This window comes from Furipterus horrens, unplaced genomic scaffold (genome assembly GCF_987537825.1).
Source record: "Furipterus horrens unplaced genomic scaffold, mFurHor1.1.pri manual_scaffold_8, whole genome shotgun sequence".
In the NCBI taxonomy this organism is placed as follows: domain Eukaryota; kingdom Metazoa; phylum Chordata; class Mammalia; order Chiroptera; family Furipteridae; genus Furipterus; species Furipterus horrens.
In genome coordinates, this window is record NW_028327178.1 from 51,529,657 (window position 1) to 51,548,048 (window position 18,392).

General features: G+C 40.6%; 1 protein-coding gene across 2 annotated transcripts in view; it reads left to right on the forward strand.

The window, feature by feature from the left end:
• Positions 1 to 18,392, forward strand: part of RAB31 (RAB31, member RAS oncogene family) — a 170,218-nt gene that overhangs the window by 101,454 nt on the left and 50,372 nt on the right. For both annotated transcript variants that reach the window (XM_090285813.1, XM_090285814.1), the window contains exon 3: positions 5,740 to 5,821. In XM_090285813.1, coding sequence (XP_090141939.1) covers positions 5,740 to 5,821 — 82 coding nt within the window. The remainder of the gene's footprint in view (positions 1 to 5,739; positions 5,822 to 18,392) is intronic.

The following is an 18,392-nucleotide window of genomic DNA, read 5'->3' on the forward strand; positions in this document are numbered from 1 at the left end:
TTCCTTGATCACTCAGGCTCAGTGCTCCCGGAATGACCCTGTATGGATTATGTGGGCCCTCCTGTTGTAATTGAGTCTTGATTGCTATTGGTCCATTCATGTTCGGTTGACCCTGAGGCTGGCTGATGGTGAGAATCAGCCCTGACCACTGTGTGTGAGCTGCTTTGCAGAGAGCAAATTTGCCTCAGTAGAGTATATGGTTTCTGCTGAGATCTTCCTTTGGATCTGTCACTTGTGAAGCTAATTGGATCTTGCTTTGATGTTTTCTGAAGCTGCCTACTGGGTGTTGGTTCTAGGACCACTTGGAAGGGACGCTGGTGTAGACCAGTGTCAGACACTGCCTATGACCTGTTTGGAGCTACAAAGTGATTTACAGTTTGTGGCTGCCTCTGTTGTGCCTGGGTATGCTCCGGAAGGATCAAGCTGTGCACCAAGGCTGGTTTTTACTACCACCAGGCCCAGGGGCAGTTCAGCAAAATTTCTAAGCAACTTTGATATCCACCTCTGTCTGCATTCACTAGCTGGATAACTATTAGGGTCAGTCACTGACAGAGCCTCTGGTGGTACTGGAGTGGCATGAGATAGGTTTCTAGTGAATCACTTGGTAGCGGAGAGTGGCGTCCACCAGAATGATACAGGTTCAAACTTGGTTCCAATGCTGGGTCTGAGATCACTTAGCATATATCCCAGGGAATAATGATTCTAGCTGCCAGCTGCTGGGTGCTTGCATACCTCTATTTTGGGGCAGGGACACAGGGAATCATCAGGGTAAGAACAGCAGAGTTTATTATGCCTGAACAGACCAAGAGTTGACTGTGTGAAAGGAAGGTTCTGCACTGGCTGGGCATGAGAGGGAAAAATTTCTCTTGACCTGGAGCCACACAACATAGTCTGTCTCAAAGAATGCAGGAGCCTAATGTCAGCAGGGCAGGGCCACTGGGAATTCGTAGAAGAGGAAGTGCCAGTCAGGCTTGGGGGAAGTGGGGGAGTGTGGCACCATTTCATAGCCACATAATTCAGTCTGTCCCATATTCTGCCCTAGTCCTTGGCAGGGAAGAGCCACCAAGAATAGAGAGAATGGGGTCTCCGGGAGCCTGGAGGGTGGTACTAGTGGATCTCCTGTGAGTAGGAGATGCCAGTCAGGTTCATTGGAAAGTGGAGGGTAATGGCCCTCAATGGGAAGCCATACAACTTAATCACTAACACCCCTTGAGTCTGCCCAGACCTTTACACCTCAGTTCAGGCAGCTGACTCCTCAGCTGATTTTCACAGCCAGGTGTTTCATATGTACCTCTTCTTGTCTCTAGCGCTCTGAGCTAGAGAACTCAGCTTGAAGTCGAGACCTCACACTTCTCAGGGGGAAGCTTTGCAGCTAACATATCCCTCCAGAATCTCAGCCACTGCCTGTGAGAGCAGGGCTGGCAGTTTTCACATCCCTGACATTCCTACCAGTCTTGGTGTGGCTTCTTCTGCAAATCCTTGGTTATAAAACTTGTCTGCAGATAGTCTTCAGTTAGTTATTCAAGTTTATTGCTCTATATTTTAGTTATAATACCAGTTTGGTACTGGGAGGAGTTGAATGTAACTTCCACCTACTCTGCCATCATCTTGAAACTCCAAAAATACTTTTTAAAGTATACTATTACAAAAGTTAGTATAAAAATACTAAAAAGGTACATAAGAAAGGAATGAACACCCCAACTGAGAAGTGGGCAAACATCATGAAGTAAAGATTTACGAAAGAAATAACACAAGTGAACAATAAACAATAAAATGATGTTCAAACTTCTAATAGGCATAATAAAAATAGAACAGAGATACAGTTTCTGCTTGTCATACTGGAAAATATTTGAAGGATTTGCATTGGTTGGGGAGAAGGTGGTCTCAAACACTGCCACGGACTTGTAGGTTGGTACAACCCACAGTTTGGGGACTGTAGCAAAGTAGAGCATGTCTGCTTCTAAGAATTAACTCCAAAGAAATAGTTGTACAAGGACCCACAGATTTAGGTATTCATTTAATTATTGTCATAGTAATGAAAATAGGTGACTGAAATGTCTATCAATTGGATAGAAATAAATTTATGATATGTGTATAATTCTCAGTCATCTTAGATAATGATGTTCATCTATATTTATAGAAATGGAAAGATGTCCATGATATGCACAGTAGATGAGAAACAAAATTTATATAGCATATGATCAATTTTGAGGGTAAAAGTTGTAAAAAATAATTTGGAAGGACGTATACCAACGTACTAGTAGTGATTGGGGCTAGGTGGCGAAGTGGACATTTGATTTTTATTTTCTTCTTTATTTTCATTTTCTTTGAATTTCTTTTTTTTTTTCTTTTTTTGATCATGTGGTTTTTGTCTTTCATTTTGTTTATGTGGTGTATTACATTTATTGATTTGTGAATATTAAACCATCCTTTCATCCCTGGGATGAATCCCACTTGATTGTGGTGTATGATCTTTCTAATGTGTTGCTGGATTCGGTTTGCCAATATTTTGTTGAGGATTTTAGCATCTATGTTCATCAGTGATATTGGCCTGTAGTTTTCTTTCTTTGTTGTGTCTTGACCTAGTTTTGGAATTAGGGTAATACTAAACTTCTTTTTTGTGAAATATTATACATATATTGCTTTTATAATGGGAGAAGTAAGATATTTCAATTTCAGAAATATGTAGTCTGGGAAGTATATTTTGAGCACTTTTAGAGAAATGAAATGTCATGGGACAGATGTGGTTTTGATAATATTTGGTCATATCACATAAGAAAAATACTCAGAATATTTATTTAGTGCAGTCATACATTGATAATTAGAACTCTGTTAACTTTGGCGTGTGTATATATGTTGTGGGGGTAGTACAGAAATTACAGAGACATATACTTTTCTCCTTGCGACTTCTGTAGTTTGCCTTAGGGTAAAAGTAGTAGAAGTTGACGGATGAGTGCTGAGTGGGTGCTGTACTGGACTCTATGCTGGCCTGGGTAGGCTGGTTGGGCCATATGAAATTGAGGGAAGACATCCTAACACTTTACACCTAAAAATTCTAGTATGCATCTCCTAAGAATAAGAATATAACATAATCTCACCAAAGAATCAGAGCATTATTATACCTAAGAAATTAACTTTTAAGTATATTTTATTGATTATGTGGTTACAGTTGTCCCAGGTTTTTTTCCCTTTGCTCCCCTCTACCCAGTATGTCCCTTCCATCCAGCAATCACCCCAGCTTAGTTCATGTCCTTGGGTGGTGCATGTAAATTCTTTGGCTTCATCTTTTCCTGTACTATTCTAACATCCCCCTGTCTATATTGTACCTACCAATTATGCTTCTTAATCCTTTAGTCATTTTCCCATTTCTCCCCTTCCCCCATCCCAGCTGACAATCCTCCAAATGATCCCCATACCTATGATTCTGGTTTGCTTAGTTGGATTTTGTTTTTATTTTTTAGATTCAATTGTTGATACTTGTGAGTTTGTTGTCATTTTAGTGTTCATAGTTTTGATCTGCTTCTTCTTAAGTAAGTACCTTTGACATTTCATATAATAATGGCTGGTGATGATGAACTCCTTTAGCTTTACCTTGTCTGGGAAGCACTTTATCTGCCCTTCCATTCTAAATGATAGCTTTGCTGGATAGAGTAATCTTGGTTGTAGGTGTTTGCAATTCATCATTTTCAATACTTTTTGCCAGTCCCTTTTTGTGCCTGCAAAGTTTCTTTTGAGAAATCTGCTGATAGTCTTATAGGAACCCCTTTGTAGCTAACTCTCTTCTTTTCTCTTGCTGCTTTTAAGATTCCCTCTCTATCTTCAACTTTTGGCACTTTAATTATGATGTGTCTTGGTGTGGTCCTCTTTGGCTCTAGCTTGTTTGGGACTCTCTGTGCTACCTGGACTTGTATGTCTATTTCCTTCACCAAATTAGGGAAGTTATTTTTCATTATTTTTTCAAATAAATTTTCAATTTCTTGCTCTTCCTCTTCTCCTTCTGACATCCCTATGATTTGGATATTGACATGTTTAAAGTTGTCCCAGAGGTTCCTAAGACTCTCATCATTTTTTTCAATTCTTGTTTTTTTCATTCTGTATTGGTTGACTGTTTATTTCTTCCTTATGTTCCAAATTGTTTATTTGAACCCCGGCTTCCTTCCCTTCCCTATTGGTTTCATGTGGGTTTTCATTTGTTTCACTTAGTATATCCTTCACTTTTTCCCTTCTGTGTCTACCATACTCAAGCATGTCTGTCAAGTCTGTGAGCATCATTATCACCAGCGTTTTGAACTCTGCATCTGTTAGGTTGGCTATCTCCTCATCACTTAGTTCTCCTACTGGAACCTTGATCTGCTCCCTTTTTGGGGCCATACTTCTCTGTCTCCTCGACTTGACAGCCTCCTGTGCTTGCCTACATGTCTTAGGTAGAGCTGTTGCACCTGTTACGTTGTAAGCGGTGGAACCTTAGGTATTTGTCAGTGCGGGATGACCCATTTCACCACATTGTGGTGTTGTATATTGGAGAGGGGTCTGAGAGGGAACAGTGCTGCTTGTTCTGTACTTGCCCCTTTTCCAGGTACTTCTCCCACTTTCCATATGGGACTGGAGCCCCTCTAGCTGTTGCCCTGGTTGTGGTTCCCAGGGTGGGTGGGTTTGCAGACGTTCTAGGACTGTGGGGGCCCTCTAAAGAAATGGACTCTGCTGAGAACTAGCAATTTCTTCCACCATCCTAATGCCCATTGGTTTTCACAGTCAGAAGCAATGAGGCTTTATTTTCCCCAGCGCTGGAACCATGAGCTGTGCGGTCTGGTCTGGGGCTGGGATTGCTTGTCCCTCCCAATTTTATAATGTTTGACTGTGCTTTCTGCTGGCCAGTTACAACCACTGCCTTGCTGCTGCTGCCTCTGCTGCCACCACACCGCATCCCCTGTGCCTCGGCTCCTCCCCTCCTACCTGTCTGGATGAGTATTATTACTTTTTTATATTTTTGTTTGATGGACTTCCATGCAATTTGATTTCCTGGTAGTTCTGGTTGTTTTTAGTTTTGAGATAGTTGTATTCCTTCTTATGGTTGTGCAGGGAGGTAAAGCGCATCTACCCATGCCTCTGTCTTGGAGGGAAGTCCTTAACAAACACTTATTTCTTACAGTTCTAGAACCTGGGAAGTCCAAGATCAAGGTTTTAGCAGAGTGAGTGTCTGGTGAGGGCCCTCTTCTTGGTTTGCAGATGGCCTCCTTCTTGCTGTGTCCTCACATGACAGAAAGAGAGAGGACCCTAGTTTCTTCCTTTTCTTACAAAGATACTAATGGAAATTAATTTTGATTCAAAGATAATATCAGACATATAGTCTAAATTTCAATTTCTTGAATTGTCGTCAAAATGTCTCTTAAAGCTGTTTTCCTCCTAATCCAGGATCCTGTTAAGGTCTATACAGTGAGTATATTTAGTTGTTTTTATTTTTTTATTTTATTTTCTTAATCTAGATTCTAGAATAGTCTCCCTGCGTTTTGTTTTGTTTGCTTTTGACATTGACTTATTTGAAGCATTGAGGCCAGTTGCCTTATAAAATGTTCAATGTTCTAGATTTGCCTGATTGTTTCCTCATGTTAAATTCAGATTAAACAGTTTTAGGCCAGAATACATCATAGGAGGCATAACGTTAACTTGTTTGAAACAGAAGTCTTTGTAAAGTTTGTAGAAGATAATTGGTAATGTGGAGATGTTGATTTTGTTTTTCAGGGCATCTTTTATGACCAAAACTGTTCCTTGTGGAAATGAACTTCATAAGTTTCTTATCTGGGATACTGCTGGTCAGGAACGGGTAAGGATATGTTGTTGTTGGCTTTCTAAGGAAAATACTGAGATCACTTTCTATAGGTTTCTTTGTATTTGTCAAGACTCTAGTGGCTGCAAGTGACAGAAACCTACCTTGAAATGATTAAAGCAAAATAGAGGAAATGTACTCTTGTAAAAACTATATTTTATTTTTTTATTTTTAGGGAGGGAGAAAGAGAGGGAGAGAAACATCAGTATGTGTGGGATACATTGATCAGTTGCCTCTTGCACGCACACCAACTGGGGACCAGCCGGCAACCCAGGCGTGTAACCTGACCAGGAATCAAACTGAGGCCTTTTGCTTTGTGGGACAATGCCCAACCGACTGAGCTATGCCAGCCAGGGCAAGAAATGTACTCTTTAGCAATGAGAACAGTGTCAGGGGGTGCCTACGTAAGGCAGACCTGAGTTCATGTCCTCCAAATGTATTGTCAAAGGCACCCAACTCTATTCCTTTTCTTTCCTTGCTTACCTCTATTTGACTTCATTAGGCAGACCTTCTCCTTCCCTACACCAAGGGTGGCAATAATGGCCTTATAAGAAACTCTAGGCCTGCATCCTGCCACCTCGGCAAACTAATGAAGAAAAGCACTTTTTCCCCTCAAGTTGCACCCTACATCATGGCACCTAAGGGTTCTCTGTGGTCATTTTGGTCACAAGCTCACTCTTGAACTTGATGCAGTACAGAATCTGGGGGATTTGGCACTCCTACTGGTTGCTCCAAGTAATAAACTTACCCCAGAGCTATCAGCTCCACCTGAATCACAATGAATAAAAGTCAGGCAAGCTTAGTTCCCCAAAGAAAGTCTGGGTTCTTTTCCTGGAAAATAGGGGAATGGATTTTGGCCTGCCAGAAACAGTAGATGACTTCTCTCTTATTCTTAATTCTTTTTATTTGCTGAAAGTATTTATAGAGATTATTTATTTAAGAAGTTGATGTGTTTAGATTTTAAAAAGTGAAATAATGAATACCAACAAACTGTTTAAAAGAGGGAATTTGTGTAATATCTAGAGTGTATGTTATCAAAGGTGAAAGTAGTTGTCAGAATAAAGGAAGCACAAGGATAACCAATTCCTTGCCTTAACTGAGAACTTTCAGGCTGATTAAAACTTTCATCAGAGCAAATAAGTATGGAATAAGATTGGTTGACCTTTCCACTGTCAGATCCAAGCACACAGGTCACCTTCTCTACTTACCCCATTTAAAATGTCATCACTTCCTCCTTTTTCCTCCCTCTCTAGCTTTTACCACCTTCTTATATCTCTCCTCCTCAAAGGAAGAGAATCCAGGGTTCAGGATAACCCATTATTTTCATTATAAGCTCCTAACAAATCAAGTGTGTATTTATATAATTTTCATTTTATATAAACCCTCATTTAAAACTATTTTCAGTGCTCATAGATTAAAGCATTTCAAAATTTTTTCTTTTTAAAAAAAATTAGGACAGATCTTTTGGCCTACAAATGCTAACTTCTTTAGAATGTCTTCTTTTTTGCTCCTAAATTAAGAGGACAGACTTGGCGTACATGAAGCTACTGCCTGAAGCACCTCTTCAACCCTGTTAATCAGCTGTGCATGCTGACTCCTGAAATGAGGGGGACAGATTCAAGAAAAGCAATCTACTTAGGAACCTCTTTTTTTAAAAAATAACTTTGTGTTCTTTGTAGTTGCTCTGTTAGGTTTTTTGTTGTTATTTAAACAATGATGTTTTCTTGCTCCTCTTTTTACTTTTGGCCGTGAAATAGTTGCTTTTGCAGCCACTGTTAATGAGCATAATAAGTCAGTTTTACAAAGAGCTGGCTTAGTATTAGAAGTACTGCTGCTTCTACTATTGGCTGATGTGGACTGAGGGCTTGCTGTGTTTTATGCACTGCTCCAAGTGCCTTTTCTGTACTAATGCCCTTAGTCCTCTCACAGTGCTCGGAGGTCAGGTGAAGTCACAGATACATAGAGAGTAAGTAACTTGCTCAAGATCACACAGTCAAAAAAGTGTAAAGCTGAAATTTGAATTCAGTAGTATGGGTCTTGAGCCTTTATAGTTTTGTTTTAATAGAAAAACCACACAAAGCCATGCAATTGAAAGTAAACTTATCCAAAATTTCACTACCCAGATATTTCCACTATTGACATTAGATGACCATTTTTCAGGTGTCTCACTGTGTGTTGATAATCACATGTTAATAGGATCATGATTCTTTATAATCTACTGTTTTCATTTGATAATACATTGCTCTAATGGAGAGATTTCTGTGTGATCTAAGCAGAGTATTTTATATTTACCTACCTATTCTAATATAATATTCAAGAGGTTCACTGCTTCTGATGAAATTTGGTACTCTAAAGTGACTATAATGGTTTGTAGTTTGGCCTACTTACCATCTCAAAGCAAAACAGTAATAGAAAAATTTTTATATGATGATACTTCCAATTATTGTAATTGCTTTTCCTAAAATTTGACTATTAGGGTTATAGACATCACTGACTATATTGCTATAATATATTTTATATATTAGTATTATTTATATGATTAGTATTATATATTGTTATAATTATTAATATCATGTGTGCAAGGCATGACTCCATAGCATTGCTTCAGGGAAGACTAATTGATTTTGGGTGATAATTACAGGTGAATGATTTTTAGAATCTAGATTTGTGGAGAGTGTGAGCTTTATCTACATGGCCTTTGTGGACATCCGATTTCTCTAGCCCTCGAAGGCCTGATTTATTTATCCTCCAGTTGTCCTTGTCTGTGTCCCTTGCTGCAGTCTTGCATATCCCCAGAGATGGCAATTTTTCAATTGTTTTGACAGCTTATTGCTGGACTTAATCGTGCTTGTAATGACGTTGTCTAATGTTTGAGCTAAAAATAAATTCCCTGCTGTTGCTTGTGCTTATTGCTATTTGTTCTCTCATTAATTGTTGGCGTCCAGTGCGTTTTATTATCCTTCCTTATCTTTGTAGAAATGTGCTACTGTTCTCCTTAGTTTGTTTTAAACAAACAAAATCTCTTTGACTTATGACTTGACAATATAAAGATGTAGATCCGTGTTCTCCAAGGAGGATATTGCTCAGCTCAGTGCTTTTTATGTGTTAATTAGTCAATATTTGTTTATTTGCGGACTGATTGAACCAAGTTCTGCCTAGCATACATGGCATTCCGGTTATTGACCTACTTACTGCCCAGTACAAATTCTGTATTATATTTATGGTACAGTTCACACTCTAGAAAAGTTATTTTTTTCCCTCTAAATACTAGAAATTAAAAAGATTCCCCTCTTCCCTTTCTTTTTGTAAGAAAGCATTCATTCTTGATTTGCTGTCTTAATTTTCATTCAACCATAGATGATGGGCATCCTTTGATTCTTTCAATGGCAAATTGTAATCCCTAGCATGCCTCTGTAAAAAAAAGTTTTAAAAAATTAATAATTTCCAATTGACTGTTGAATCCAATTTGTTAAAAACTCCACATTTACAAGATTTGTGCAATTAGTTTCCTGCTACCAAGAAGATGGTTGAGAAAGGGAGTGTGGGCTTTGCTGGTTTTCATCATGTCCTCTTCAGATGGGTTGTTGTGCTGGCTTTTGTTTCGTGCTGAGCTGTGAGGAAGAGCAGCAGCAGGTCAGAAGGATGCGTACAGGAACTACAGCTCAGAGGTCCACAAGGAGAGAAAGGAATTGATCTGCTCAGCTCTGTCCTCCCATCTTCCATCCAGAGGATTTGTGTGGGGAAATGAGAGAGACCTCTGTCCTAATGCATCAACATGTTATTCTTTCCCATTGAGTTTCCTTTTGGCTTCCTTTTTTGTTTTTCTACTAAATTGGAACCAAGACTATCCTTATTGCTATTAAAATTTTCTCATCACAATAGAAAATACAACTTTCATTTTTAAGATATGTGCTTCTGAATCACTTTGTTTTTACTTTAAGACACAATCACAATACATAAAAACTCTTCACTACTCTACAAATACATCTGAAGTTGAATAGGTTGACTTCTGAAATCAAATTCATTTTATACTTTTAAAAGATGAAATTGGAGAACATATATACAGACTGAAAAATAGACTCCCCTCAAGTCCTTTAGCCCTAGGCTAATTTTAGTCTCTAGGTTTACCTAATCTGGACAATACATATAAATAGAATTATAATCTGTGATTTTTTTTGTGACTAGCTTCTTTCATTTAGCCTAATGTTATCAAGGTTCATCTTTGTTGTAACATGGGTCAGTGCTTCCTTCCTTTTTATGGCTGATTGATATTCCATTGTATGAATGTACAACATTTTGTTCATCCACTTGCCAGCTGATGGATGTTTGGGTTGTTTCCACATTTGGGCTTATGAATAATGATTTTTTTATGTACATTCATGTACAAGTTTTTGTGCAGATATATGTTTTGAAAAAAAAATCTCTTTGTTACATATCTAGGAGTGAAATTGATGGTAATACAGTAATGCTAAGTTAAGTATTTTGAGAACCTGCCAAAGTATTTTCCAAAGTGGTTGTACCATTTTATATTCCTGCCAGCAATATCTGAGGTTCCAATTTCTCCACATTCTTGCCGACACTTGTCTTTGCCTAATTCAAAGTCACAAAGATTTACTCCTATATGTTCTACGAATTCTATAGTTTTAGCTCCATGATCCACTTGTTAATTTTTGTATATCTTGTAAGGAAGGGATTCAACTTCATTCTTTGCATGTTAATATTGTACAAAATTAGTTGTCCCAATGCAATTCTTTGAAAACACATTTTTTGTCCAATTAGTTGTCTTTGCCCCTTTGTTGAAAATGAATTGGCCACAAATATGAGGATTTATTTCTGGACCTCAGTTCTATTCCTTTGATATAAAATTTTATCCTTATGCCAGTACCACATTGCCCTGATTACTGTAACTTTATTAAGTTTTGAAATTGGGAAATGAGTCTTCCAATTTTGTTTTTCTTTTTTCAAGATTGTTTTGGCTATTCTGGGTCCTTTGCACTTCCACATGATTTTTAGGATCAGCTTGTAAATTTTTACAAAAATTCCAGCTAAGATTTTGATAGGGATTGTATTGAATCTGTGGATGAATTTGAGGTTACTTGCTCCTTATTTAAATTATAAGTGATGAGCAAGTTATATTCTCTTTTCTTTCTTTGGAGGTTATGCATGGATTGAAAATGCAGCCTTGACCTCCAAGTTGGTACCCAAAGAAAAATACTGAATAAAGTATTAAAACTTTTAAATGTTTAAATGTCTTCCCTGTAGTAAACTCATATGGAACCATAAACAAGGTTATATTTTCAAAATTATCACTTAAAATTTACCACACTATTATTAGACTTGAAATTTATGATATTTGACCAAATTATATATTTTTTTTTCAGATTTAATGTGTTTTATTGATTAAATTATTACATTTGTGCCAATTTCCCTTCCCTCTGCTCCCCTCCACCCGGTGGCCCCCCTCCCTCCAGTTGTCCCCCCCTTTTAGATTATGTCCATTAGTTGTGCATACAGTTCCTCCCAACCTCTCTCCGTCTATTCCATTCCCTCCTACCTTGATCCCCAATTCCTATATCATCTCCCTCCCTTTCCCCATTCCCCCTCCCTGTTGACCTCCCCCCAATATGCTTCCCGTACCCACAGTTCCTCTTCCACTCTCGTTGCCTATTTAGTTTGCCTTTGTTTCATCTCCCTAGCTTCTGTTTTTTTTTTTAAACCAGTCCCTTTAACATCTCATATAACAGTGGTTTGGATCTAATGAACTCTTTCAGTTTTATTTTGTCCTGGAAACACTTTCTCTGTCCTTCTATTCTGAATGACAATTTCGCTGGATAGAGTATTCGTGGTTGTAGGTTTTGAATTTTCATTACTTTGAATATTTCTTGCCAGTCTCTTCTTGCCTGTAGGGTTTCCCTTGAGAAGTCAGCTGATAGTCTAATTGGGACCCCTTTGTACATAATTCTTTTCTTCTCTCTTGCTGCTTTTAAGATTCTCTCTTTATCTTTAATTTTTGACATTTTGATTATAATGTGTCTTGCAGTGGTTCTCCCTGGGTCCAGTCTCTTGGGAACTCTCCTTGCTTCCTGGACCTGCAAGTCTATTCCCTTCCCCAAGTCTGGGAAGTTCTCCTTTATTATATTTTCACTCAATTTTTCAAGTTCTAGTTCATCTTCCTCATTCTCTGGCAAACCAATGATTCTTATGTTGGGCCTTTTATAGCTGTCCCAGAGGTTTCTGATCCTCTCATTGTTGCTTCCCATTTCCTCTCGCTGCATTGGTTGACTGCTTGTTCCTTCTCCATATTCCAGTTTGTTGAAATGAACTCTGGATTTTATTTCCTTTCCTTCTGTCTCATATGCTGTTTTGTTCCTTTCGTTATGAAAGTTTTTCGCTTCTTTCATATCTTTTTCCTGCTCTTTTGTGAATTCTTTAAGCCACCTGATAACAATGGCCCAGAACTGAGCCTCTGACAGGTTTCTTATCTGTTCATCTGTCAGGTTCTCTATCTGCTGCCTGGTGAGTTGTGTTACCGGTATTTCTAAAGTTGCCTGCCTCATTTTGACAGATGCGTTTTGTTTTCTTGGGCTGGCTGTCGGGGGCAGTGCCTGTGTACGCGTCACAAATCAGCGACCGGCCGGCGCCTGCCTGTCCGCGACCTATTTCGCAGCCCTGTGGCGCTTTCTTTGGGGGCGGGGGTCCAAGATGGATTCACACAGTTATTCAGCTAGGAGACCGGGATCCGTCCTCCCGCCCCCCTGGGCCTCACTGTTCAAGGCGATGCGGCGGCCGCTCTCCCCAGCTCCGGAGTCGCGCACCGCCAGGGGCTTGGCCGCCGGAATTCCTCGCCGGGGTCGCGCACCGCCAGGGGCTTGCGCAGCCCGGATTCCTCGCCGCCCGCCGCTCGGGTGCGACCGCAAACAGCACTGCCCACTTTAACTCTTACCTGCCCAAATGGCACCGCTGGTTTATAACTTCATATGTTGGACTTCCGTGTAGTTTTATTTTCTGGAATTTCTAGTTATCCTTTGTTTTGAAGTAGTTGTATTCCTCTATAGTTGTAGAGGGAAACCTAGCGTGTCCGTCTAAGCCTCCTTCTTGGCCGGAAGTCCATTATATATTTTTAAAAGAAGAAATTTGTCTTCAAAATAGTATTATTTGAAGCTGATTTAGTTTTTTTTTTCAACAATATTATCTAACTCAGGACCAGACTTAATTCATATCTTAATACATACTGCTAAAGATATGTGATAATATTCTGAAATTCATTGATTCAAAGACTTATGGTCACTTCTCTAGTGAGAACACAAACTTTTATTTTTCAGTTTTGAGATATTTCAAGTATTCTAGAAAAGCTCAGAGTATAACAAATAAACATCTCTAATTGCACCATCCAGGTTTTTAAAATCTTTAAAAACTTCTGTCAGAAGTTGTCCTTAAACTGTGAGTACCCAAAGAAGGAAGAGTCATACATATGCCCTCCGGGAGCTGACAGCTTATGGATGCAGCCATGAAATCTGAGCACTGTGCACTGTTTAACCAGACTACTTGTTTGCCTGCATTGGCTTGATTTTGTAAGCGCCTGCCCATCTACCATAATTTGAAAAATTAAGTGATTGGACAACCTGTGCCCAGAGGGCCAGAATGTAGGTGAGCAAAGCTGTGGTGTAAATACTGGGTCTGAATGGGTCCCTGAGAAAGAAAAGAGAACCAAAGCTTTCAGATATGAGGTCAATGTCAGACTTTATAACATCAAGAGAAACTTCTTTCTCTCTCTATTTCTCTCTTTCTCTTTCTTTCCTTCTTTCCTTCCTTCATTCCCTCCCTTCATCCCTCTCTCCCTCCCTTTCTTCCTTCCTTCCTTTCTCTCTCTTTCTTTCTCTCTCTCTCTCTCCTTTTCTTCCTTCCTCCTTCCCTTCCTTCCTTCCTTCCTTCCTTCTTTTTCTCCTTCCTTCCTTCCTTCCTTCCTTCCTTCCTTCCTTCCTTCCTTCCTTCCTTCCTTCCTTTCTTCAGGGCTCTAGAGTCTGTGGTGAAGGACATGGCTCACTATTCACAGGCTATTGCTAAAATCAGAGAAAGTCTGGCTTGCAAGAATCCTTGAAGAACGGGCCTCTTACAAGCTCTGAATGAGCTGCTCTTTGTTTTCTCCTCCATTTGCCCTGCAGCCACTGGAAAAAGCAGGCACAGCTCCAAACACCACTAGCAAAGAGCACACTTTCAGAATCTGGCTCCTAACCCACTGTTGGAGGGGAATGCTTCACCCTATGGCACCTTCCCCACAAACCCACTAGAGAATAATTTTCCTGGGAACCTCCCTTCAGTGAGAGAGGGAAGACATATACGATTTTGCTGTCCCTCTCCTTTCCCAGGAAAACAGTGCCTCTAACTAGTACAAATTGAGATCCTGATAAGAGAAATATTCTCTCTCTTCAATTCCCCCTCCCTCTCTCTTACCCCCATGATAAAGAAACATTAAAAACTTGCAATTGGGTGTATGCCATTAAAAATGAGATGAACAGCTATCGATAGGGCTATGCCATGTCATTGTCTTTTAGAAGAAGTCTCAAGAATCATCTTCAGTTTAAGTGGTGCAGCTGAAGAGGTTCTGTGATGTTGAAAATTGATGACTGAAATTGCAGAAGGAAAGCAAGACAGTGATATTTGAGGTGGGGTATCTGCTGGCAGCTGTGTGGGCAGAGTTGCAGCACCTGTGCAGGCTTATATCCCCAGAGTTGTGCTGTTTGCGGGTGTTGATGTCATTTAGGGAATTTGGAGCTAAGGTGCAGAATTGTCCTCCTGGATATCATAGTGCCACTGACAAGAGAGAAGGAGGAAGGACATATTCACATGTGAGAATCAATTTAGTAAGTTCTTCGGGAAACACTTGAAACATTTCTCTACTTGTCCAGTGAGAGGGGAAGTGAAGTAAAGGGAATGGGAAATGGGAGACAGGAACAGTGGGGAGGGAAATCTCAACCATGAGTTTATCTTTAAAAGCAAGGAAGAACGTAGAGCCAGCCCCTTTCCCCTTCAGCATTTTCTGTGTCACAGTAGATCCTGCTGTTTTCCTCTGTTCCCTGGTAGGCATTTTCCCCTCCTCCTCCTTGTGTGCCTTCCTCAGAGATAGGCAGGTTCTAGGAGGGAAGGTGATTCTGTTAGATGATTCTTCACCAGTTCACCACAATATTTTACTGGTGTATATTTTAGTCTGGGTAAGTAGCTCATAATTGTGAGGCACTCTCTGGGACCAATTTCCATTCTGCTGACTGTCAGAGGACCCGTGGCAAAGATTATGGCAGCAGAGCTGGAGACAGGCATTGGGAGGGAGGTTACGGTTGCATTGATTAAGGATCTAAGAAGCATTTTTCCTGGTTGTGTTTACTCTTCTCCCTATTTTTCTTTTATACAGTTAATTTCTTAAATCTGGTTAAAATGCAGGCATAAGGGCCTATGAAGCCTATGAATCTAATTCTTGACAAGGAAACTAGGTACCTGGATTTCATGTAATTATGAAAAGAACATGCTCCTGAGGTGCTCAAGGACATCTCCAAATAGTTATAGCTGGAGTGTCCTCAGAGCATAGACTTTGATGTTTGGAGGCACATATCCAGAGCACCCCCTCGGAAGGCAGTCTGACTTCATCATCCTTCACTCCAAGACAATGTTCGCTTTTTGAGGCCAGAGATCTTGTCTTCTTCCCCCTTTCTGTTTGTTTCCTGTGGCTGCTGTAACAGATGACCACACATTTAGTAGATGCCCTCTCTCACAGTTCTGAAGGTCAGGAGTCCAAAATGGGTCTTACTGCGCCAATATAAACTACAGGTAGGGCTGTGTTCCCTTCTGGAGGCTCTGTGAAGAATCTGTTTCCTTGCCTCTTTCAGAGACTTCTTGTTTTCCTTGGCTAGTGGCCCCTTCCTCCATCTTCAAAGCCAGTAGCACAGGATCTTTGGATCTCTCTGGCTCTCTTGCCTCCCTTTTCCACTTGTAAGGACCCTTAGGTTGACACTGGGCCCAACTGGACAATCCAGGATAATCTCCCCATCTTAAGATCAGTTGGTTAGCAACCTTATATAATGTAATATATTCACAGGTTCCAGGGATTAAGATGTGGAATCTTTGGAGGTTATCATTCTACCTATCAATTCTTGTCTCCCCATTGCTGAGAACAGTATCAAGTGTTCAATAGATACTCATTGAATGAATGAATAAATTTAGCATAATCTATATCTTCATTTCATCAACTTAAGCAATGTTTCATTTAGAGAAGCAGCTGAGGGGTGGACAAAGCATGAAATTTGTAGTCAGAATACCTGTGTTCAACGTCTAGGTCTATCATTTAAGAGCTGTATGTCTGTGGGCAATTTACTTAACCATTCTGAGCCTATTTCCTCATCTGTAAAATGAGAACAACCCTCTCATCTACCTGCCTTGACAGGGTTTGATTCATCACGTGGGTTTAGCCATTAAATATTTGAGTCCCTGTTGTGGCCTACATAGGGGGTCAGGGAAGGGTTCCCAGACAAGGTAGCATTTGAGAACAGGGGTGAATTAAATGAAGGAGTAAGCCTTGTGGATATCTAGTGGAGGAGTGTCCAGCTGGGGAGAGTATGTGTGAGGCCTTGGGGCTATGTGAGGCTGCTTGTGTCAGGGAGCAGCAAGGAGGCCAGGATTGTAGACACCTGAGCTAGGGGCCTAGTGCCCGAGTGCCTTGGGCCTTAGACACGTAGTACAGAGCTTGGATATTATGCTTAATTAGAAGGATTTTGACCAGGAAAGTGACACAATTTGACTTATATTTGAAGAAAAAAGTTACTGTGTTATAAGGGTTTGCTTCAGAAGACTCCAGAGGTAGAGGTAGGATGGGTAGTGATGAGAGGGTAAGAACACGCCAGGGGCCATGTGTTAGAGGAGATTTGAGGCTAGGAGATGAGAAAATGGAAGTACATTATAATAGTATGCTCTCTTCTTGTGTATATGTTTGAAAATTTCCACAGTAAAATGTTAAAAATAGATTTGGTCTATGTAAATACTATAAATCAGTAGTTAAAAATAGGATCCTCTGGCTGCTCTGTGGCCCGTGTAAAGGCCACTGCAATATCTAAGTGCTCTGATGGAAACTCTGGGCAAGCAGTTGAGGAAAGATGGCCTGGGCTTGGGAAAGGAGGGAGGAATGGCTGAGGAGTGCTGGATCCAGCCCTGCCATTGGGAGGCTCTCAGACCCCTGGGTCTCCCCTGTTTGGGCATGGTCCTGAGTGATGTTCGCCTAGTGCCCCATTCTGTAGGGAGACTTATTTAGAAGATGGACACTTACTGGAAACAGGAGGGCTAAGGATGGGAGAGACTAAACCAACCTGAGCTGAGTAGAGAGGGAGAGTCATGGTCAACCTTAATGGCATTTCTTCCAAATGCACAGAATGGTAGCTGTGGAATGGAGTGGGCCATAGTTGTGGACTTGAAGGAAATTTCATTTCCTTGTCAACAGAGGAATTAGAGCAGAAGTTTCCAGCAGTTGCTATTCATGGGTAGGAAGAATGAATTTCTATAACATTTTAGAACCTTGAACTCTGTCTTCCACATTATTCTAGGCATCAGAATATATCAGTTCATTACCTTGTCTCTTAAAAAAACTCTAAGTCATGCTCTCCCCCATAACACCTTTATATGGAAAAATGTTTGGATTTGTGCTGGATCATTTTCTCCTACAGAAAGTTTGCACAGCACCTTGTCCATCCCATCCCGTCTGGATACTGAGCTTTACCACTTTGATTCTTGAATGCTGAGGAAGCTCTTTGACATTAATTGACACATTAAAAGAAAAAGGTAAAAATAAAAGGAAAGGACTTCCAGCCAAGATGGAGGCTTAGACTGACACACTTGGTCTCCCTCTACAACTAGAAAGGAATACAACTACCTCAAAACAAAAGATAACTAGAAATTCCAGAAAGTAAAACTACACAGAAGCCCAACGTACGATGTTATAAACCAGCAGTGCTCGTCAGACAGGTAGGAAGAGCAGAAATCGGGCAGTGCTGTTTGTGATAGCACCAGGGACAGCGGCAGGGAGAGCAATCCAGGCTGCAATCGAGCCCCGGCAGCTCTTGACCCCAATGCTGGGAAAGCAGCCCCTGCATTGCCTCAGGCAGTGAGGCCCACAGGGTGGGAGGATGGATCCCGGTCTCCCAGCGGAGAATAACGGCAGGAATTCATCTTGGACCCCCGCCCCCACACAAAGCACCACATTGCCTCGAGAAAGGTTGCAAGTCGCTGCTGGCTGCCGGGTTGTGACAGGTACACGGGCTCCGCCCCCTCTAGCCTGCCCAAGAAGCAAAGCAAAACAAATATGTCAAAATGAGGCATACAACTATAGAAATCCAAGTGACACAGCTCACACGGCAGCAGATGAAGAATCTGACAGACGAACAAATAAGAAACCTTTCAGAGGCTTAATTCAGAGCTATAGTCATAAGGCAGCTTACAGAATTAACAAAAGATTTGGAACAAGACAAGAAAGGATTGAAAGCCACTCATACTGAAAACAACGAAAACACATATGAGACAAGTGGTGAGGAAA